We start from the raw sequence: 23,877 nt of genomic DNA, 5'->3' as shown, positions 1-23,877 counted from the left end.
TTGACTCCACTAGCTGCAGATTTCCTGTAAAAAAAACCTTTGGTGCCATGCTTTCTATCATGTTGCCCATAGCAGGAAATCTTTATCATACCCAATCAAGACAGCTCCAACGCTGGAGGCTTTAAAATCCAAACTGAAAAGCCACCTGTTTGGTCTGGCATTTATGAACATATTGCTTTTTCCTTTGTAGTACATTCTGCTCTACAACTATCTATTGATCTGTGACATAACAGTAGTCGATATGTGTTGCTTAAGGCAAGTCACTGGCATCTTTAAAAGAAATGCCAATGGCAGGTTATCTTTACAGTATTCCTTTAAGTGTGATTATTCCTTTATGGAAAAAAAGCTTTCAGTTTGGCCCTATAAACTTCAAGAAATGATGGAAAATATGATTTTGGTTGATTACTTTGGTTTTAGGTGCATATAAAACACTGCTAATGTACAGTGTTCCCAACAGACACAAGTATCAAAGTTTGCTGCCTATCAATTGGGTAGTCCAGGTTTTTAAAAAGTGAGTATTGAAGACTTCTGCCTTGTGCAACTAAGTACTTCTGCAGCAAGTTTGGAGTTTCTGGACAGTCTTGTGGTTTCAGCACTCCAAACCTTGTAATGTTGCCTAGTGATATGGAAGTGCTAATTGAACTTATTAGTGGTGGAATTCCTTACCAGGCTGCCAAAAGAAATCAAAACAGATACTTTTAGGGCTTGTTCACACTAAGGGCGCTTTCGGGATTTTTTAAGCGCTGGCGATTTGAAAATCGCCCTAAGGCCTCTTGCACATTACATGCAATCCCAATTTGCGATTTTTAATCTATTTTCACATGCGAGTCCAATTTTTAATGGGCACTGCATGCATGCTGCGTTTTTTCTGTGTTTTTCTTTTGATAGCATCCAGGGAAAATTGGAATCGCAAGTCAGAATCACAAATCGAAATCGCAAATCGGATTTGCAGTGTGCAGGGGGCCTTAAAGCGCTTGTGCAATGATCCCCTATGAGAGTGTTTACATCTGAGCGGTTCAGTTACAATCCGCTCACCAAAGCACTGCCTGTACCATTTTCAAGGCGATTTGCCTAGATTGGCAGGTATAGGGAAATCGCAAAATGCTTGAAAAAGCACTTTGTATAGCGATTTCCCAAGCGCTTTTAAGAATAAATACATTGTATTTATTATTTTCCGGGTCAAAGAGTTCACTTCCTGACTGACGTCAGGAAGTGAAAAAAAAAATCACTCTGCAAAAGCGCTTAGAAAAGTGCTGTAAAAAAAACAAAAAACGAATGCACAGGTATGCGCAGGGAGGCGCTAAAAAAGCTCACAAAATCGCAAAATGCTGGCGTCGACGATTGCGATTTATGATATGAACAAGGCCTAAATAACATTATATTGAAAAAAGACTTGTGCAGTACCATTCTATATTGATGGCAATTTTATAACATAAGTGGCATATGCTTTTGATGTACACTAGGGTCAAGTAATTAGAATTCAGAACCATGTCATCTATCCGTAGTTCTGTTTAGATGCATCTGACAACAACTAACAGCAGTACACACATGTTTATTCCACATGATGGAAGGGTGGCATGGAGCAGGAGTTCATCCACTGCTAGCAGAGCCGGCCTTTGGGGGTGGCAAGTGGGGCAATCGCCCCAGGCCCCACGTCTGAGGAGGCCCCGCACCCTCTGCAGTGCTGGGGAGAGCGGGCATAGTTGTTAAAACTCACATGTCTCCGATGCTCACAGCTACCATCTATTTCCTCTCCCAGCATCTGTGTATTAGTAACAGCACCCCCTATGATGACGTGACCGCATGTCACCACAGGGGGGCACTGTTACCAATACACAGATACTGGGAGAGGAAATAGATGGTAGCTGTGAGCATCGGAGACACGTGAGTTTTAACAACTATGCCCGCTCTCCCCAGCACTGCAGCCACCTTGCTATCTAACCTGTACTGCGGGGCACCTACCTATCTAATCTATACTGCAGGGCATCTACCTATCTAATCTATACTGCAGGGCATCTACCCATATAATCTATACTGCAGGGCATCTACCTATATAATCTATACTGCAGGGCATCTACCTATATAATCTATACTGCAGGGCATCTACCCATATAATCTATACTGCAGGGCATCTACCTATATAATCTATACTGCAGGGCATCTACCTATATAATCTATACTGCAGGCACCTATCTAACCTATACTGCAGGCTGGAACCTATCTAATCTATACTGCAGGCTAACACCTATCTAACCTATACTGCAGGCACCTATCTAACCTATACTGCAGGCTGGCACCTATCTAATTATACTGCAGGCTGGCACCTATCTAACCTATACTGCAGACTGGCACCTATCTAACCTATACTGCAGGCTGGCACCTATCTAGCCTATACTGCAGGCTGGCACCTATGTAATCTATACTGCAGGCACCTATCTAATCTATACTGCAGGCACTTACCTATCTAATCTATACTGCAGGCACCTATCTAACCTATACTGCAGGCTGACACCTGTCTAATCTATACTGCAGGCTGGCACCTATCTAACCTATATTGCAGGCACCTATCTAATCTATACTGCAGGCTGGCACCTATCTAATTATACTACAGGCTGGCACCTATCTAACCTATACTGCAGGCACCTATCTAACCTATACTGCAGGCTGGCACCTATCTAATCTATACTGCAGGCTGGCACCTATCTAACCTATACTGCAGGCACCTATCTAACCTATACTGCAGGCTGGCACCTATCTAATCTATACTGCAGGCACCTATCTAATCTATACTGCAGGCACCTACCTATCTAATCTGTACTGCAGGCACCTATCTAACCTATACTGCAGACACCTATCTATCTAATCTATACTGCAGGCACCTATCTAATCTATACTGCAGGCACCTATCTAATCTATACTGCAGCCACCTTCCTATCTAATCTATACTGCAGGCGCCTACCTATCTAATCTATACTGCACCCACCTTCCTATCTAATCTATACTGCAGGCTGGCACCTATCTAATCTATACTGCAGGCTGGCACCTATCTATCTAATCTATACTGCAGGCACCTATCTGATCTGTACTGCAGGGCACCACCCTACCTAATCTATACTGCAGGCACCTATCTAATATATACTGCGGGGTACCTACCTAACTAATCTATACTGCAGGCACCTTCCTATCTAATCTGTACTGCAGGGTACCTACCTACCTATCTAATCTGTAATGCAGGGCACCTACCTGTCTAATCTATACTGCAGGCACCTATCTAATCTATACTGCAGGGCACCTACCTATCTAATCTATACTGCGGGGCACCTACCTATCTAACCTATACTGGAGGCACCGCGTCTAGTTAAAAATGGCGCCGGCAAAAAAATGGCGCCCCCTTCTGCCCGATATATGTTTAAAACGATATTTATCGTTTTAAAGGTTAAAATAGTGCAGACCTTTTGAACGAAATTTATCGTTTTAAAACTTTTTTTTTTTCGTGCCTGAACGATATTTATCGTTTTAACCCTTGCTTTGCTGCCGTTTGGAAAATATCTGCCCGCCGGCTTTAATGTTTAATAGCAAAGCCCCCTTAAAAGCTACAAACACCAAATTTGCAGGGAATGTTAAGAAGAAAATTGTAAACAAGAGGAAAAAAAAGTTTTTCAGAAAGACCTTATAGTTTTTGAGAAAATCGATTTTGAATATTCTTCTTCTGACCGTGGGAAAATTAAACGCCCGCCGACTTTAGCGGTTAATAGCAAAGCACCTTTAAATGCCAGAAACACCAAATGTGTAGGGAATGTTAAAGAGAATCTGTATTGTTAAAATCGCTCAAAAGTAAACATACCAGTGCGTTAGGGGACATCTCCTATTACCCTCTGTCACAATTTCGCCGCTCCTCGCCGCATTAAAAGTGGTTAAAAACAGTTTTTAAAAGTTTGTTTGTAAACAAACAAAATGGCCACCAAAACAGGAAGTAGGTTGATGTACAGTATGTCCACACATAGAAAATACATCCATACATAAGCAGGCTGTATACAGCATTCCTTTTGAATCTCAAGAGATCATTTGTGTGTTTCTTTCCCCCATGCACTGAAGTTTCAGGCTGCTCTTTTCTTCCTGCAAACAGCTTTGCCCTTGTTTGTAATTCCTCAGTATGTGAAAGCCCAGCCAGCTCAGAGGACGATTTATCCAGCTGATTAGAGCAGCTTCTCTCTTCTCTCTTATCTAAATAACACACAGGCAGTGTGCATAGAGGGGCCAGAAAGGGTGAGTTCATAGCAGAACCACAACACTGAAGAACTTGGCAGCCTTCCAGACACAGGCCGACAAGTCTGACAGGGGAAAGATACATTGATTTATTACAGAGACTGTCATAGTAGAAAGTGCTGCAGTTAGCCAGAACACATTAGAATAGCTTTTGGAACATGTAGGATGATAAAAAAACAGGATGCAATTTTTGTTACGGAGTCTCTTTAAGAAGAATAGTGGGAACACGAAGAAAAAAAATTGTTCAAAAAGACCTTATAGTTTTTGAGAAAATCGAGTTTAAATCTTCAAAGAGGAAATGCATCTATTTAAATCACGTACTGACATTTCCATGGAAACTTTTTCCGCTGACATTAGCAGTTAATAGCAAAGTCCCCTTAAATCCTAGCAACACCAAATTTCCAGGCTATGTTAAAAAGATACTGGGAAACAATATTTAAAAAATTTTATTTTTTTATTTTTTTTTAAATTAAAATTTGTGGGTTATGTTCAGAGTGTGGGAAATGTTTTGAAAAAAATGACGTGGGGTCCCCCCTCCCGAGCCTCTGTAACCCCTTGTCTCCCATGCAGGCTGGGATAGCCAGAATGCGGAGCCCCGGGCGACTGGGGCTTCGCACCCTGAGCTATACCAGCCCGCATGGTCCATGGTATGGGGGGGGAGGGGCGGCCAAGCCTTCCCCTCCCCCCCGGAGCCCTTGTCCAATCCATGGACAAGGGGCTCTTCCCCACCTCCGGTGCCCCAGGAGGAGGTGGGGGCGACGACTCCCTGGGGGGGGGGTTCATGGTGGCATCTGGGAGTCCCCTTTAAGAAGGGGACCCCCAGATGCCCACCCCCCTCCCAGGAGAAATGAGTATAGGGCTACTTTGTACCCCTTACCCATTTCCACAAAGGGTTAAATGAAATAAAAACACAACAACGAGAAAAGTCCTTTAATGTTCTAAATTAACCAGAAATACTTACCTGTACCTTTAAGAAAAAAAATCCCACATCAATTAGGTCCCACGACAGTATCCTCTGTCTTGCGACCTTCTGTTACATCTTGATTGAAGATCTCCGCCGCCCTGACGCCACACACGCCGCCGCACTGCTCTTTGCTACACTAAGTATAGCTGAGAGTTGCGTCCATGCGTCTATATAGACGCATTAGCGCTAGCTGCCGCTGCCCTCCCTGCCTCCCCCCGCCTGTCACCCTCACCCATGCTGACACCCAATGCACCCATGGGTGCCAGCATGGGTGAGGTAGACAGGTGGGGGGAGGCAGGGAGGGCAGCGGCAGCTAGCGCTAATTCGTCTATATAGATGCATAGACGCAACTCTCAGCTATACTAAGTATAGCTGAGAACAAAAAGCATCTTTAAATTTTGGCTCCAAGGCTCCCCATTGGTTCCTTATCGACCAATGGGGATCCTCCTGATTCCCATTGGTCTGTTAAGGAACCAATGGGGACCATTGGAGCTAAAATTTAAAGATGCTTTTTGCTCTTAGCTATACTAAGTATAGCTAAGAGCAGTGCGGCGGAGGCGGCGTGTGTGGCGTCAGGGCGGCGAAGATCTTCAATCAAGATGTAACAGAAGGTCGCAAGACAGAGGATACTGTCGTGGGACCTAATTGACGTGGGATTTTTTTCTTAAAGGTACAGGTAAGTATTTCTGGTTAATTTAGAACATTAAAGGACTTTTCTCGTTGTTGTGTTTTTATTTCATTTAACCCTTTGTGGAAATGGGTAAGGGGTACAAAGTAGCCCTATACTCATTTCTCCTGGGAGGGGGGTGGGCATCTGGGGGTCCCCTTCTTAAAGGGGACTCCCAGATGCCACCATGAACCCCCCCCCCAGGGAGTCGTCGCCCCCACCTCCTCCTGGGGCACCGGAGGTGGGGAAGAGCCCCTTGTCCATGGATTGGACAAGGGCTCCGGGGGGGAGGGGAAGGCTTGGCCGCCCCTCCCCCCCCCATACCATGGACCATGCGGGCTGGTATAGCTCAGGGTGCGAAGCCCCAGTCGCCCGGGGCTCCGCATTCTGGCTATCCCAGCCTGCATGGGAGACAAGGGGTTACAGAGACTCGGGAGGGGGGACCCCACGTCATTTTTTTCAAAACATTTCCCACACTCTGAACATAACCCACAAATTTTAATTTAAAAAAAAAAAAATTCAATTTTTTTTTTAAATATTGTTTCCCAGTATCTTTTTAACATATCCTGCAAATTTGGTGTTGCTAGGATTTAAGGGGACTTTGCTATTAACTGCTAAAGTCGGCGGAAAAAGTTTCCATGGAAATGTCAGTACGCGATTTAAATAGATACATTTCCTCTTTGAAGATTTAAACTCGATTTTCTCAAAAACTATAAGGTCTTTTTGAACAATTTTTTTTCTTCGTGTTCCCACTATTCTTCTTAACATTCCCTACACATTTGGTGTTTCTGGCATTTAAAGGTGCTTTGCTATTAACCGCTAAAGTCGGCGGGCGTTTAATTTTCCCACGGTCAGAAGAAGAATATTCAAAATCGATTTTCTCAAAAACTATAAGGTCTTTCTGAAAAACTTTTTTTTCCTCTTGTTCACAATTTTCTTCTTAACATTCCCTGCAAATTTGGTGTTTGTAGCTTTTAAGGGGGCTTTGCTATTAAACATTAAAGCCGGCGGGCAGATATTTTCCAAACGGCAGCAAAGCAAGGGTTAAAACGATAAATATCGTTTGGGAGCAATACAAATATAAATATAAACGATAAATATCGTTTTTAAAGCCAGCGCCATTTTTTAGCTGTCAAAAACGAAAAATAACTAGCGATAGTGGTTCTCTATGGGGCGCCGTTTTTTAACTACGATAACTGGCGCCATTTTTAACGGACCCCGGAGGCACCTACCCATCTAACCTATACAGAGTGTGTGCTTCCACAACGTGTGTATCCACAGCATATATCTCTAGGCCCCGCATATGACACTCGCCCCAGGCCCCGCGTACTCTAAGGCCACCTCTGACTGCTAGGGTATACATTAGCCATCATTCAGAATATCATTTCAAAAAATTACTGTACCCACAAACAGGGTAAGCTAAAGATTTCTGGGAACAGACAAACATACTTATACTTACTGCTTAATCCAACCGTAACTTAGGAAAGTAATAAAAACATTTCTTCAACAAGGTCAGTTGTGGTAATAATATGTGTTATAGTAGCGTGATATAATAACAATTTTAAAATTCCATAGGAAAGAAGAGTTTTAGGAGGTCGAAAAAAGTCCCAATGCCAACTGGAGGAATACTAGAGGTACTTATAAAGGAGGCTAAGAACTTAACTGCAGTGAAATCAGGAGGGACTTCAGATACATTTGTAAAAGGGTAAGAAAGAATCTGTTTCAAAATACTGCCCAGCCTGCTTAGTGCTTACCTTTCTGGTAGTTGGACTGTGCCAGTGCTATCCAAGGTGTGCTTTTGTAAAGGAATCCATGATAATTCTCCATGGTCTGATGGAGAGGGGTTCCTGGATCTTCTGGCTGAAGAATGTACATATGTTATAACTAACTAGTAAATGGCTCAGAGCACAGGACCAATGTCTCACACCGGTGTTGTAAATTTCCTGCACAGTTTCTGCTGTTATCTAGTGCAGTTGCTTTGTCACACCAGCAGCAGCTTAAAGGACAACTGTAATGAGAGGGATATGGAGGCTGCCATATTTATTACCTTTTAAGCAACATCAGTTGCCTGGCTATCCTGCTGATCCTCTGCCTCTAATACCTTCAGCCATAGACACTAAACAAGCATGCAGCAGATCAGGTGTTTCTGACATTATTGTCAGATCTGACAAGATTAGCTGCATGCTTGTTTCTGGTGTGATTCAGACACTACTGCAGCCAAATAGTCCAGCAGGACAGCTAGGCAACTAGCATTGTTTAAAAGGAAATCAATATAGCAGCCTCCATATCCCTTTGTTACAGTTGTCCTTTAAAGCTGTGGCAGCAGCTTCACTGACTTAGAGCACATAGGACACAAAATACAAATGAACAGATATCAGGGAAAATGATTTTTTTTATTCAATACATAAAGTCCAGCAGACGCTTGCAATAATGATTGCACAAAACAATCATTCCTCATTGTACACTTCCTTTCCCATGCAAGAATGTTGTGCACTGTAGATCATTGTGTCCTCCTCTATGGAGGAGGAGGGAAAGGACCAGCTAGGGTGAGAGCTGCCGATACCAGCGGTGGTACACAACAGTAGTGGTCGGACATGGCTTTCCCATATGTTTGATCACTATTTATTTTAAAATAAAAATGTGTTCTTTCGAAATAGTTTTCTTTACATTAAAATTGAAAGCCTTATATGTAGCAATATAAAAAAAACTAATAGCTGATGCCGTTGTTTAACTTTAATGACATATAAGACAGCTTGTCATAGAAATTAAATGTGCTCTGTGGTTCAGACACCATGTGGTGAGATTAGGATGTTGGCTCAACTGAGTGCAGTCATTTTCATCTATTACTTACAGTGTATATCAGCATTACAGCAAATGACAGAACATGGTGTTTCAGGCATGAAACCCTTTCTCAAGTCCTCTCAGGGATTTGGGAGTACCTAAGACAGGACTTTCTGCTCATCATTTCTTTTTTTATCCCTCCTGATTTTTGCAAAGGTTGATGTGTTTCTCTTGTAGCATGAGTATTGGAATAATCATATTAATCTAGTATATGAGTAACCAGACAGCAAACGTAAATAGATTTTTTTTTCATGGGGGGGAGACAATTATTTCTGTGCCTGTTTTCGGTATGATATTACCTGCTCCACCTTACTGATTGGAAAGATGCGACCCAATTAGGTATCCAAAATATAGGTTCTCCAATTTCGGGAGACGAGATAGCGCAAGTAATTTCTCAAAATAAACCGGGGAAGGCTCCAGGGCCAGATGGCTTCCCGATAGAATACTACTAGCACTTTAAGAATGTCTTGGTCCCTTTCATGTGTAAAGCCTTTAACAAAATAGCTGACCCTGATGGAGATGAGTCTTTCTCAATCCAAACCCTTGAATCTCACATCTCTGTCATACATAAGCCAAACAAGAATCCTTCATCCTGTGCTGGTTACCGACCCATCTCTTTGCTAAACTTGGATTCTATAGATTTTCTCTAAAATCTTGGCTAATAGACTAATAGAATAGTGTTTATATGGATCACCTAATACACTGGGATCAGGTAGGTTTTATACCGGGAATGGAGGGTAGAGACAACACCACCAAAACTCCTAATGCGGTTCAGTCTGCTCGGTCAACATCTACACCCCTAATGTTGCTTTCAACAGACGCCGAAAAAGGGGTTTGACCGGGTAGACTGGACCTGGATGTCAGCAGTGCTTCAGCATATAGAAGTGAGACCCAGAATGCTTAAATGTGTTTGAGCTTTGTACTCCAAACCTACAGCACGAGTCAAGACAAATGGGTTTCTATCGGCCTCGTTGCAAATCCGTAATGGCACTTGACAGGGTTGTCCGTTTTACCTTTTAATATTTGCCCTGGCCCTGGAGCCTTTCCTGTGTCATATAAGAGACAATGCTGATATTCAGGGCCTTAAGCAGAAAGATCATCAAATGAAAATAGCGGCTTACACAGACGATCTGCTATTCTATATTTCTAGACCCTTAATTTTGTTGCCTAATCTTCTGGAAGAGTTTAGTAAATTTGGCGGGCTGTCATTGTTTAAGGTAAACCTGGACAAATGTGAGGCCCTGAATGTTAGCCTTCCTTTAGACCTACAACTATCTTTGAGCACAAATTTTCCCTTTAAATGGAATAATCATTACATAACCTACCTGGAAACTAAAATTACTCCCAACATTAGAGATATTTATCAGAAAAACTTCCCCCCACTGCTTGATATCCTGACAGCTGATCTTAAAAAAATGGGATAAACCCCAGTTTTTCTGGCTAGGACGTATAACTTTTGTCAAAATGAACGCCATGCCCCGGCTATTATATTTGTTCCAGACTCTCCCAATTCAGATCCCTAACTCATTCCTCAAACGGGTTCAGATGGTATTTAACAAATACATCTGGAAAGGCAAACCCCCTAGGATTCATAGACTGATTCTATACAGACCTAAACATGCAAGTGGTCTGGCCCTCCCTGATGTGCAAAATTAATCTAACGCAGCTGTCCTAACCAGATTGATTGATTGGCACAGACACGCTAATTCTAAACAATGGGTGAATCTCGAACAACATATGACCCATTACCCCCTGACTAATTTGCCCTGGTCGTCAGCTATACAGAAACCAGACTTGTCTACTCTTGACCTTGTTCAAAATACTCTAAGAGTGTTTTCAAAGATAAGATCTCTATCTGACATTTCCCCTTGGCCTACACCTCTTACACCGGTTTGGGACAGCCCGTGTTTTTAACATGGATGCAACCCGGGTTATCTAAGATTCTGGAAAACCGATGGTCCTTCAAAAATGCGAGATCTGTTCTACTCGGACAGATAGGCTTCCCTGGAAGAGCTAAGATTAAAATATCACAACCCTGAACTAGACTGGTGGGGACACATGCAATTGAAACATTTCTTAAGGGCCCTAGGGGCGACTCCAGGAAGCGTGCGCAGCCTCACAGAGTTTGAAAATGTATGCCAAGCCAAACTTTATCTATGATTTACTCACTTTTATCTTGCCAAGACGTTGACTCACTTCCTTTCTTCGGCGCTTGGGAGAGAGATTTGGGGGTATCCTTCTCTATGGCACAAAAAAGATTTATGTGTATTTATGCTCACAAGACTTCTTCGGCCTCCCGTATTCAGGAAATTAACTACAAAATCCTAGCTCACTCGTATTATACTCCCTCAAAACTAGCACAAATATTTCCTGAGAAAGGTCCAAATTGCTGGTGATGTAAATCAACAGTAGGTTCCCTACTTCATGTTCTGTGGAATTGCGCATGTATAGCCCTTTTCTGGAAAAAAATTGAGGCAATTCTTAAAGAAATGTCGGATAGAGATATTCCATTCTCTGCACCGTTCTACCTCCTTAACTTCAATAACTGGAGGATGAAATCCTACAAAGGGTCTGTTTTAAGGCACATTCTAAATGATGCTAAGTCTTTGATTCTAAGAGCCTGAGAACCAGTAGAGTTCCTACACTCTCTGAAATGGTTAAAGAGTTCGATCTCATATACGACCTAGAGAATACGGTCTACTCTCTTCAGAACAGATCTGAAAATTTTTCCAAGATTTGGAGGATCTGGGTCATCCATAGATACTCACCCGAATTCAGACATCTATTAGAAACAGAAGGATAGCTCAACTTCACCATCCCATTCTTGGCTAGCTTGCTGACCCTTGTCGCTGGTTGATACTTGTTTCAGCCCAAAGACAAAGCAATTGTTAGCTAAACCCTCGTGTCTCAAAGTTCTTTTAACCACTTTATGACCCACCCTTTACCCCCCCTTAAGGACCAGCATGGTTATTAGTGATCTGTGCTGGGTGGGCTCTACAGCCCCCAGCACAGATCAGGGTGCAGGCAGAGAGATCAGATTGCCCCCCTTTTTTCCCCCCTATGGGGATGATGTGCAGGGGGGGTCTGATCTCTGCTGCCTGCGTGTGGCTGGCGGGGGGGCACCTCAAAGCCCCCCTCCGCTGCGAAATTCCCCCCTCCCTCTCCTACCTGTCCCCTACCCGGTGATCCGGGCTGCACAGGACGCTATCCGTCCTGTGCAGCCAGTGACAGGACGTCCCCTGTCACATGGCGGCGATCCCCGGCCGCTGATTGGCCGGGGATCGCCGATCTGCCTTACGGCGCTGCTGCGCAGCAGCGCCGTACAAATGTAATCAAAGCGGATTATTTCCGCTTGTGTTTACATTTAGCCTGCGAGCCACCATCGGCGGCCCGCAGGCTATTCACGGAGCCCCCCGCCATGATTTGACAGGAAGCAGCCGCTCGCGCGAGCGGCTGCTTCCTGATTAATCAGCCTGCAGCTGGCGACGCAGTACTGCGTCGCTGGTCCTGCAGCTGCCACTTTGCCGACGCACGGTATAAGCGTGCGGTCGGCAAGTGGTTAAAGTTCTTTCTGTTATTTTATATAAAAGAGTTTAAATCTGAAATTATACCTCTGAAAATATGAATGTGGTCAACTTTTTTTTTTCATTATTATTATCACTACATGTGCCATTTGTACTTTTGCACATTCATGTTTCTTGGTTTTGCATTTGTAAACATATGTGTAAATTCAAAATAAAGTTTTTGAAAAAAATAAAGGTTCTCCCTGAACAGGCCCGCTGGTCTTGAAGCAGCACCTGCAAGTATGAAATTGATACCCAATAAAAGTCACATGTATTAAAGAATATTAACTGTTCTTTTCACCTGAAGGACCAGAACAACTGAATAAAATAATTAACAATCATTTCATATATACACACAGTGCTTCCCATAATTATTCATTCCCCTGGCATATTTTTAATTAAAGTTGTTTTTATTCAACCAGCAAGTATTTTTTTTAACGGGAAATTACATAGGTGTCTCCCAAAAGATAATAAGACGATGTACAAGAGGCAATATTGTGGAAAAAAAACATTTCTCAGCGTCTATTTACATTTGAGCAAAAAGTGTCCAGTCCAAAATTATTCATACCCTTCTCAATAATCAATAGAAAAGCCTTTATTGGCTATTACAGCAATCAAGCGCTCCTATAATTGCAGGCACCTTTTGCATGTCTCCACAGGTATTTTTGCCCATTCATTTTTAGCAATGAGCTCCAAATCTTTCAGGTTGGAGGGTCTTCTTACCATCACCCTGATCTTTAGCTCCCTCCACAGATTCTCATATGGATTCAAGTCAGGACTCTGGCTGGGCTACTCCAAAACGTTAATGTTGTTGTCTGCTAACCATTTCTTAACCACATTTGCTGTGTGTTTTGGGTCATTGTCATGCTGAATTGTGCACTGGGCCAAGTTTCTCTGCAGACTGACTGATGTTGTTGTTGAGAATCCTCACATATTGCTCTTTTTTCATGGTGCCATTTACTGTGATTAGGTTCCCACCACCATGTTTGACAGTGGCAATGGTGTTCTTTGGGTTGAAGGCTTCTCCTTTTTTACGCCAAATGAAGGAAACATTATTACATTACATTATCTGACCATAATACAGAACACCAGAAGTCTTCTTCTTTGTACAGATGAGCATTTGCAAAGGCCAAGCAAGCTTTTGAGTGCCCAAGCTGGAGTGGAGAAGTGGCGTCCTCCTTGGTCTGCATCCGTGGAACCCAGCAGTGTGCAGTGTCTGTTGGATTGTCTGCCTTGAGACATTGCCACCAACAGAGCCCAGATTCACCAGGATGGCCTTCGTGGTGATCCTTTGATTCTTCTTCACCTCTCTCACTATTCTTGTGGCCAACACAGGTGTCACTTTTGGCTTCCGACTACATCTTCTGAGATTTCCCACAGTGTGGAACATCTTGTATTTTTTAATAATACTTGGCACTGTAGCCACTGGAACTTGAAAACATTTAGAAATGGCCTTGCAGCCCTTTCCTGACTTTTGAGCATTCACAATGTGCAGCCGCAGGTCCTCGTGGAGCTTCTTTGTCTTAGCCATTACTGGCCACAAACCATCTGCAGAGAGCTGCTGTTTTTCACCTGTTAAGTTGGTTAAAACAGCTGTTCCCAATTAATCAGGGTAAGTCGGATACTTTAGAACAGCTTGGACTATTTGGAATGGTATAGAACTTTGGATTTTCCCACAAACTGTGACAGTTTGTGAAGGGTATGAATAATTTTGGACTGGACACTTTTGCTCAAATGTAAATAAAAACTGAACTTTTTTTACACAATAATGCCTCTTGTACATCGTCTTGTTGTCTTTTGGGAGACACCTATGTCATTTCCCGTCATAAAATTACTTGCTGGTTGAATAAAAGTAAATTAATAATTATGGGCAGCACTGTGTGTATGTATGTATATATATATATATATATATATATATATATATATATATATATACATATATATATATATATATATATATACATATATATATATATATATATATATATATATATATATATATATATATATATATATATATAAATATATCCACAAACTTGCGCTTAGGATCAACACTATACTTTTGCAGACGTGGTTCGCGTATTCCAATCGTTTGTGCAACAATAAGTAAATAAATCCTATAAAAATCCGCGCTCACAGGCCACAAATAGAACCTCAACAGTTTACCACAGTATTCCAATAAAAGTTCAGTTCTTTCTCTCTGGTACACTGTGGTGCATCCACGCTGTTATCAGTATCACTCTAGGCCACACGTCATATGCAAAGAAAGAGAAGAGAGACACAAATAGTGTAAAACTGCGATTGCTTTAAATCCGCCACCTCCCACGTGTGGTAATCGCCGTCACCTCACTCCAAACAACCACCTGGTGCCAGGGACACCCCCCTCTGTGCCCGCACTCACCCCTGAATCCTCCCAAATATCCGGAGGCAGGAATGACAGCTTAGGGGGTCAGATATTAAACTTCACAGATGATAACCAATTTCTCCAGACGGGAACTCTAAAAACTAAAAAGCGCCACAATAGTGTAAAACCTTCATTTAATATCTTTATATTAAATGAAGGTTTTACACTATTGTGGCGCTAAAAGATATTGCACTCACAAGCGGTGGAAAATCACAAGCATATAGATACAGATGTAGTTCCCGGGCAACCGCTCTGTAAGATGCCGTCCTGGATTCACCTCTCACGCTCGCGTCCTTCCTACTACTTCCTCCTTCCTTGTTTGCCAGTCACGAGTGCCGTAGCTCCGCCCTATGCATTTCGTCATCTAGTGACTCATCAGGGGCTGACGGCACTCAATAGACCGGCGGCTAAAAGTGTCATTAGCTCCTCCCCCTCCGCAGCGCCTTGAGTATTATTTATTAAAAATCGTAAGAAAAATTAAAAGAATTTAAAACCAACGGCATTCCTTCAGAGCCGTTACCCTTACAAATACACGCCTAAACTAATACATGTCAACATTCCTGATCTCAAGCATTTTATAGTATCTACCCATACAGGTTCCTGAAATATCCCCAATCTACGTCAAAAACGATCAGTACCCCTCCGTTCTCCATTATATTATTGCAACCCACGTATAGATAAACAGTAAAAATAAAATTAAAAATAAATAGAAGTAAAATAGAAATAAAAATAAACAGACAACGAAAGAAACGATCTATCCTATACATATTCAATGCCCATACTGTACTGATAAAACAGTTCAGATCTAAATCCATGTTTAGCCCTTTGGGGGCCAACGTATCTAGTTCATATATCCATCGCGTCTCTTTCTTAGATATTTCACGAACCTTATTGCACCCCCTCCAGGCCGGTACTAGTTTATCCACACCACAGAAGAACATATGTGTAGGATCACACTGGTGCACTTTCTTAAAGTGTAGCGACACACTATGCAACTCAAATCCTTTTCGGATATTCGTAATATGCTCACCAATCCTGTCCTTCAGTGGCCTGGTGGTGCGGCCCACATACTGTAGGCCACAAGTACACCAGATCACATAAATGACATAAGAGGTAGAGCACGTAATAAAATTCCTTAATTTAAACGGACAGCCACTCACATTGGAGATTATTTCCTTTAACTTTACCCCTTTCGCTTCTCTACAACATTTACATCCCCTGCATGGGAAAAATCCCTCTGATTGCCACCCAATAAATCGTGACTGGGTAGGTGGTGACACACAACTCGGAGCTAGTTGGTTCTTCAGATTAGGGGCTCTTCTATATGTAAATGATGGTTTAGAAGGTAATATCCCCTTAAGGATATGATCTCCCTGTAAAATCCCCCAATGTTTTCTGAATATAGATTCCACCTGTCTATGTTGTGAAGAAAAATTAGAGAAAAAGGAAAAACGATCCAATTCGTTTATACTCACCTCTTTCTGTGAGTGTATCAAGTTCCTCCGATCCATATTCGCAACTTCCTGTTGTATCTCTCCTAACCAATCTTGACTATACCCCTTCTCAATAAATCTATCCTTCAAGATATCAGACTGTAGTAAATAGTCCCCCATAGTTGAACAGTTCCTCCGGACACTGGTGAACTGTCCCTTAGGGACCCCCCTTAGCCAACTTGGGTGGTGACAACTCGTTGTCTCTATATAACCATTCCTATCTGTTGGCTTGAAATGGCATCTTGTATTAAAACCTGTTCCCATTCGGGTAATCTCTAGATCCAGGAAGTGTATACTCACCTTACTATGTTCAAAAGTTAGTTGAATGTTAGATCTCAGGTTATTTACATCAGACATAAATTGCATGAATCCCTCCTCATCTCCTTTCCAGAAGATGAGGAGGTCATCTATATACCTTTTCCATAAAACAATCTGGTTGCCCCCTAGTTCTATCGCCTCCTCCTCCCACAGGGCCATATAAAGATTTGCCAGGGAAGGGGCAAACGATGCCCCCATGGCACATCCATATACTTGTCTGTAAAAATCCCCTTTATGCCAGAAAAAATTCTTTCTAAGGGCAAAATCTAAAAGTTCAGTGATGAAGTTAATCCGGGCAGTAGGGATTTCTACTTCCCGTGCCAGAAGGTCCCTAACTGCCTCTATCCCTCCTTCGTGTGGGATATTAGTATACAATGAACCAACATCTGCAGTGGCCAGTAAGATATCACCTTCTAAGCAAAGAGAATCCAAAATTTGCAATACGTGCTTGGTGTCTTTCAAAACCCTCGGCAGACCCTGCACTATCGGCTGTAGGTGACTATCTATATATTGACCTAATCTGTGGGTCAGTGAGCCCACTCCACTCAAAATTGGTCGGCCAGGGGGATTGACAGGGTCCTTATGGACTTTGGGCAATTGATAGATGACGGGCACTCTCGGAGCGGAGGGAACCAGAAAATCACACTCCCTCTTCTCCAAAAGCCCCGCCGTCATGCCTTCGTCCAGCAGGAGTGCCAATTCCCTTTTATATTGCACTGTTGGATTACCCGGAAGCTTCTCATACGTAGATACGTCATAGACTAATTTGTCCAATTCTTGGAAATACTGCTCTTTCCTCAAGATCACCACCCACCCCCCTTATCCGCAGATCTTACCACCAGATCCTTTCCTTGTAACAAACCTTCTACCGTTTCATGGGTATTATTAAACGAACCTGATCTCATTTTTTTCACATCATCCAGAACCCTATCCTTAAAAATCTCCACTGTGTTCCGATTGGACATGTCAGGAGGGTTAAAAGTAGAAGCATTTTTAAACTTAGTAATTGCTCCACCCCTGTTAGCTCTACTGGTCGGGCCCTCCTTTTGTAAAAAATATTTCTTTAAATTAAGCACCAGGTGGTTGTTTGGAGTGAGGTGACGGTGATTACCACACGTGGGAGGTGGCGGATTTAAAGCAATCGCAGTTTTACACTATTTGTGTCTCTCTTCTCTTTCTTTGCATATGACGTGTGGCCTAGAGTGATACTGATAACAGCGTGGATGCACCACAGTCTACCAGAGAGAAAGAACTGAACTTTTATTGGAATACTGTGGTAAACTGTTGAGGTTCTATTTGTGGCCTGTGAGCGCGGATTTTTATAGGATTTATTTACTTATTGTTGCACAAACGATTGGAATACGCGAACCACGTCTGCAAAAGTATAGCGTTGATCCTAAGCGCAAGTTTGTGGATATATTTGTGTTATTTTGTGTATTAATTTTGCAGCTATGGATTTGTTTGATAGTACAAGGAGAAGAGCTATTAACTTAGATGAAATCTTTAAAGAAACAGCACCGGGGTCAGTTGATGTAGAAAGCGATTTTAGAACACTGCATACCATATTAGGGAGAGAGCAGCAACAAACCTGGTGGGATATTGCAGCATTAAAGAAATATCATAAAGAGGGTATTGTACCAAAAAAGCTCAGATGGGATCTTACTCCTGATGACGGTGAGGATACTGAAGAAAATAATGAGGAATGGGAATCCTTCTTCACAAAGAGTGGGTTAGGATTGATGGAAATATTAATCAAAAGAAAAACAGCTAGATTAGAGAGATTAGGGGGTGAGATAGACTTAATGAAAACTAAGTTGGAGCCACATAAGAATACAGAACACTATATAGCAAGGAGTAAGAAAATACAGGAACAATTAGCTATTAGTGAGAAAAATATTATTGTCGATAAACAGAGAAAATTTGCGAGGGATTTTGATGCCCATAAACGAAAAATAGCTTATAAATGGCAGCCAATTGTGGAGAAACGGATTAAGGAAAAGAAAGAGAGAATTCAGGGTAATCAAACCAATGTGGTAACTGAAGGTCAGGCAATAACACAGAGGGCCCCACCCCCACCTGCCCCTCCCCCAGTGGTTCCCCAGGCCCCTCTGGACAATGGACCTAGGTCTTTTGGTTCAGGTGAGTTTAAAAGGGGTGGAAATAACAATAGAGGTGGAAATAGGGGACACGCACAATGGAATGGTAACAGAAGGAATGATCAATTCCAGTATAACCAATCGATTCCAACGTATAATAGATTCCAACCCCTGAGAGACGGAGACTATGAACAACCGGCTTTTTTGGCCCCGCGCCCGAGATATTGGAGGGAGGATTGGAGAGAAGGGGAATACGGGGAAGATCAATACCCAAGTCCAAGAAAAAGAGGGGTGGAAGGGGGTGTAGAGCTGGGAGGAGGGAACAAGCGAAGAAAGCAGTGGTAGGGGTGGGTATTTTTAATCTAAGTGGGGTGGAATTGGTTAAAAAAGAATTGAAACTACTGGACCATGGCCTCAAATATGCCCCTAAGAAGAATCTGAATAAATTTGATGTCTTTATTGATGTACATAAATATACTAGACAACTTAATTTAAAGAAATATTTTTCACAAAAGGAGGGCCCGACCAGTAGAGCTAACAGGGGTGGAGCAATTACTAAGTTTAAAAATGCTTCTACTTTTAACCCTCCTGACATGTCCAATCGGAACACAGTGGAGATTTTTAAGGATAGGGTTCTGGATGATGTGAAAAAAATGAGATCAGGTTCGTTTAATAATACCCATGAAACGGTAGAAGGTTTGTTACAAGGAAAGGATCTGGTGGTAAGATCTGCGGATAAGGGGGGTGGGTGGTGATCTTGAGGAAAGAGCAGTATTTCCAAGAATTGGACAAATTAGTCTATGACGTATCTACGTATGAGAAGCTTCCGGGTAATCCAACAGTGCAATATAAAAGGGAATTGGCACTCCTGCTGGACGAGGGCATGATGGCGGGGCTTTTGGAGAAGAGGGAGTGTGATTTTCTGGTTCCCTCCGCTCCGAGAGTGCCCGTCATCTATCAATTGCCCAAAGTCCATAAGGACCCTGTCAATCCCCCTGGCCGACCAATTTTGAGTGGAGTGGGCTCACTGACCCACAGATTAGGTTAATATATAGATAGTCACCTACAGCCGATAGTGCAGGGTCTGCCGAGGGTTTTGAAAGACACCAAGCACGTATTGCAAATTTTGGATTCTCTTTGCTTAGAAGGTGATATCTTACTGGCCACTGCAGATGTTGGTTCATTGTATACTAATATCCCACACGAAGGAGGGATAGAGGCAGTTAGGGACCTTCTGGCACGGGAAGTAGAAATCCCTACTGCCCGGATTAACTTCATCACTGAACTTTTAGATTTTGCCCTTAGAAAGAATTTTTTCTGGCATAAAGGGGATTTTTACAGACAAGTATATGGATGTGCCATGGGGGCATCGTTTGCCCCTTCCCTGGCAAATCTTTATATGGCCCTGTGGGAGGAGGAGGCGATAGAACTAGGGGGCAACCAGATTGTTTTATGGAAAAGGTATATAGATGACCTCCTCATCTTCTGGAAAGGAGATGAGGAGGGATTCATGCAATTTATGTCTGATGTAAATAACCTGAGATCTAACATTCAACTAACTTTTGAACATAGTAAGGTGAGTATACACTTCCTGGATCTAGAGATTACCCGAATGGGAACAGGTTTTAATACAAGATGCCATTTCAAGCCAACAGATAGGAATGGTTATATAGAGACAACAAGTTGTCACCACCCAAGTTGGCTAAGGGGGGTCCCTAAGGGACAGTTCACCCGTGTCCGGAGGAACTGTTCAACTATGGGGGACTATTTCCTACAGTCTGATATCTTGAAGGATAGATTTATTGAGAAGGGGTATAGTCAAGATTGGTTAGGAGAGATACAACAGGAAGTTGCGAATATGGATCGGAGGAACTTGATACACTCACAGAAAGAGGTGAGTATAAACGAATTGGATCGTTTTTCCTTTTTCTCTAATTTTTCTTCACAACATAGACAGGTGGAATTTATATTCAGAAAACATTGGGGGATTTTACAGGGAGATCATATCCTTAAGGGGGTATTACCTTCTAAACCATCATTTACATATAGAAGAGCCCCTAATCTGAAGAACCAACTAGCTCCGAGTTGTGTGTCACCACCTACCCAGTCACGATTTATTGGGTGGCAATCAGAGGGATTTTTCCCATGCAGGGGATGTAAATGTTGTAGAGAAGCGAAAGGGGTAAAGTTAAAGGAAATAATCTCCAATGTGAGTGGCTGTCCGTTTAAATTAAGGAATTTTATTACGTGCTCTACCTCTTATGTCGTTTATGTGATCTGGTGTACTTGTGGCCTACAGTATGTGGGCCGCACCACCAGGCCACTGAAGGACAGGATTGGTGAGCATATTACGAATATCCGAAAAGGATTTGAGTTGCATAGTGTGTCGCTACACTTTAAGAAAGTGCACCAGTGTGATTCTACACATATGTTCTTCTGTGGTGTGGATAAACTAGTACCGGCCTGGAGGGGGTGCAATAAGGTTCGTGAAATATCTAAGAAAGAGACGCGATGGATATATGAACTAGATACGTTGGCCCCCAAAGGGCTAAACGTGGATTTATATCTGAACTGTTTTATCAGTACAGTATGAGCATTGAATATGTATAGGATAGATCGTTTCTTTCGTTGTCTGTTTATTTTTATTTCTATTTTACTTCTATTTATTTTTAATTTTATTTTTACTGTTTATCTATACGTGGGTTGCAATAATATAATGGAGAACGGAGGGGTACTGATCGTTTTTGACGTAGATTGGGGATATTTCAGGAACCTGTATGGGTAGATACTATAAAATGCTTGAGATCAGGAATGCTGACATGTATTAGTTTAGGCGTGTATTTGTAAGGGTAACGGCTCTGAAGGAATGCCGTTGGTTTTAAGTTCTTTTAATTTTTCTTACGATTTTTAATAAATAATACTCAAGGCGCTGCGGAGGGGGAGGAGCTAATGACACTTTTAGCCGCCGGTCTATTGAGTGCCGTCAGCCCCTGATGAGTCACTAGATGACGAAATGCATAGGGCGGAGCTACGGCACTCGTGACTGGCAAACAAGGAAGGAGGAAGTAGTAGGAAGGACGCGAGCGTGAGAGGTGAATCCAGGACGGCATCTTACAGAGCGGTTGCCCGGGAACTACATCTGTATCTATATGCTTGTGATTTTCCACCGCTTGTGAGTGCAATATCTTTTACTCTTTATATTAAATGAAGGTTTTACACTATTGTGGCGCTTTTTAGTTTTTAGAGTTCCCGTCTGGAGAAATTGGTTATCATCTGTGGAGTTTAATATCTGACCCCCTAAGCTGTCATTCCTGCCTCCGGATATTTGGGAGGATTCAGGGGTGAGTGCGGGCACAGAGGGGGGTGTCCCTGGCACCAGGTGGTTGTTTGGAGTGAGGTGACGGCGATTACCACACGTGGGAGGTGGCGGATTTAAAGCAATCGCAGTTTTACACTATTTGTGTCTCTCTTCTCTTTCTTTGCATATGACGTGTGGCCTAGAGTGATACTGATAACAGCGTGGATGCACCACAGTCTACCAGAGAGAAAGAACTGAACTTTTATTGGAATACTGTGGTAAACTGTTGAGGTTCTATTTGTGGCCTGTGAGCGCGGATTTTTATAGGATTTAGATATATATATATATATATCACACTGTATAGGACTGGACATAAGCCAACTCTTTTTGACACACACACACACACACACGAACACACACACACACACACACACACACACTTTTGTTGTAAAGTGTGTGTTCAGCACAGGGCACATTAAATCATGCTGATGAATGCATTTGTACCTGTGCTGGCTCCAGTTTGCATCCGCTTTTCTATCTGACAACTTGCATGAGCCGGCCACTTCGCATACTGACCGGCCAGAACCCGAAGTGGCCGGCTCATGCGGCCAATGTGAGTAACGAGCTTCAGTTTCGGACTTTGGCCAGCCAGAACGCGTTGTGACTTCACGTGGCCGGCCAAGTCCCGAAGTCCCGCTCACCGCCGCCAGGAAGCCCCGCTCACCTCATCCCCTGCTGCCGCTAAGTACTCAGACCTCTGATCAGGGCGACTGTACCAGGGAGGCAGAGAGAGGCACAGCAGCTGCCAGCTCACGCGAGACCCGCAGGACCCGAACACTTCAATGCAGAAGTGACGTCATTGAACACTTCTGCATATGAAGCCCTGAAGGAGGTCTGAATAGCGCCTCCAGCAAAGCTCCCCCAGCCCAGCAAAGCACCCCCAGCTATGCAAAGCCGGCCCCCTTCCCCCGACCATGCAAAGCATTTCCAGCCACGACTAGCCCAGCAAAGACCCCCCCCCCAGCCATGCACAGCTGCACAGCCCCCCCAGCAAAGCACCCCCAGCCATGCACAGCCCCCCAGCAAAGCACCCACAGGCATGCACAGCCCCCCAGCAATGTCCCCCCAGCCATGCACAGAGCACCCACAGCCATGCACAGCCCCCTAGCAGAGCACCCACAGCCATACACAGCCCCCCAGCAGAGCATGCACAGCACCTCCAGCAAAGACCCCCCAGCCATGCACAGCCCCCCAGCAAAGCACCCACAGGCATGCACAGCCCCCCAGCAAAGACCCCCCAGCCATGCGCAGAGCACCCACAGCCATGCACAGCCCCGCAGCAAAGCACCCACAGGCATGCACAGCCCCCCAGCCATGCGCAGAGCACCCACAGCCATGCACAGCCCCCTAGCGGAGCACCCACAGCCATACACAGCCCCCCAGCAGAGCATGCACAGCCCCTCCAGCAAAGCCCCCCCAGCCATGCACAGCCCCCCAGCAAAGCACCCACAGCCATGCACAGCCCCCCAGCAAAGCACCCACAGCCATACACAGCCCCCCAGCGGAGCATGCACAGCCCCTCCAGCAAAGACCCCCCAGCCATGCACAGCCCCCCAGCAAAGCACCCACAGCCATGCACAGCCCCCCAGCAAAGCACCCACAGCCATGCATTCCCCCTTATCTGTGACTAATCACCACTGTAAATTTGATCTCTCCCCGTGTCACTTGACTGCCACAGCAGAGCAGGTAATTTAAAAGCACAGGATGTTAACAATGTCTTCTCCCAAGAAAGCAGGATGTAGACACACTGCAGATTTATATCAGCTGTAACTAAGAAATGCTTTTCTTTAAAAAAAAGATTAGTATGCTGTATCTTTCAGAGCAGAGAGGAAGTTCCGAGTGCCATTCATGGTGCTGGACAGGACCCGGGATGTTTTTGGGATTTGTGCGTTTTAGACTTTGGCCGA

The 23,877-nt window shown here is 43.5% G+C and overlaps 1 protein-coding gene across 5 annotated transcripts in view; it reads left to right on the top strand.

The window, feature by feature from the left end:
• The window catches only part of SYTL5 (synaptotagmin like 5), a 331,232-nt gene that overhangs the window by 297,757 nt on the left and 9,598 nt on the right, over positions 1 to 23,877 (top strand). For all 5 annotated transcript variants that reach the window (XM_068269884.1, XM_068269887.1, XM_068269886.1 and 2 more), the window contains one exon: positions 7,473 to 7,602. In XM_068269884.1, coding sequence (XP_068125985.1) covers positions 7,473 to 7,602 — 130 coding nt within the window. The remainder of the gene's footprint in view (positions 1 to 7,472; positions 7,603 to 23,877) is intronic.

Source organism: Hyperolius riggenbachi, chromosome 2 (assembly GCF_040937935.1).
Source record: "Hyperolius riggenbachi isolate aHypRig1 chromosome 2, aHypRig1.pri, whole genome shotgun sequence".
Lineage (NCBI taxonomy): Eukaryota > Metazoa > Chordata > Amphibia > Anura > Hyperoliidae > Hyperolius > Hyperolius riggenbachi.
Note: the sequence above shows the minus strand (reverse complement) of the source record. Positions and strands in the feature narration are given on the sequence as shown.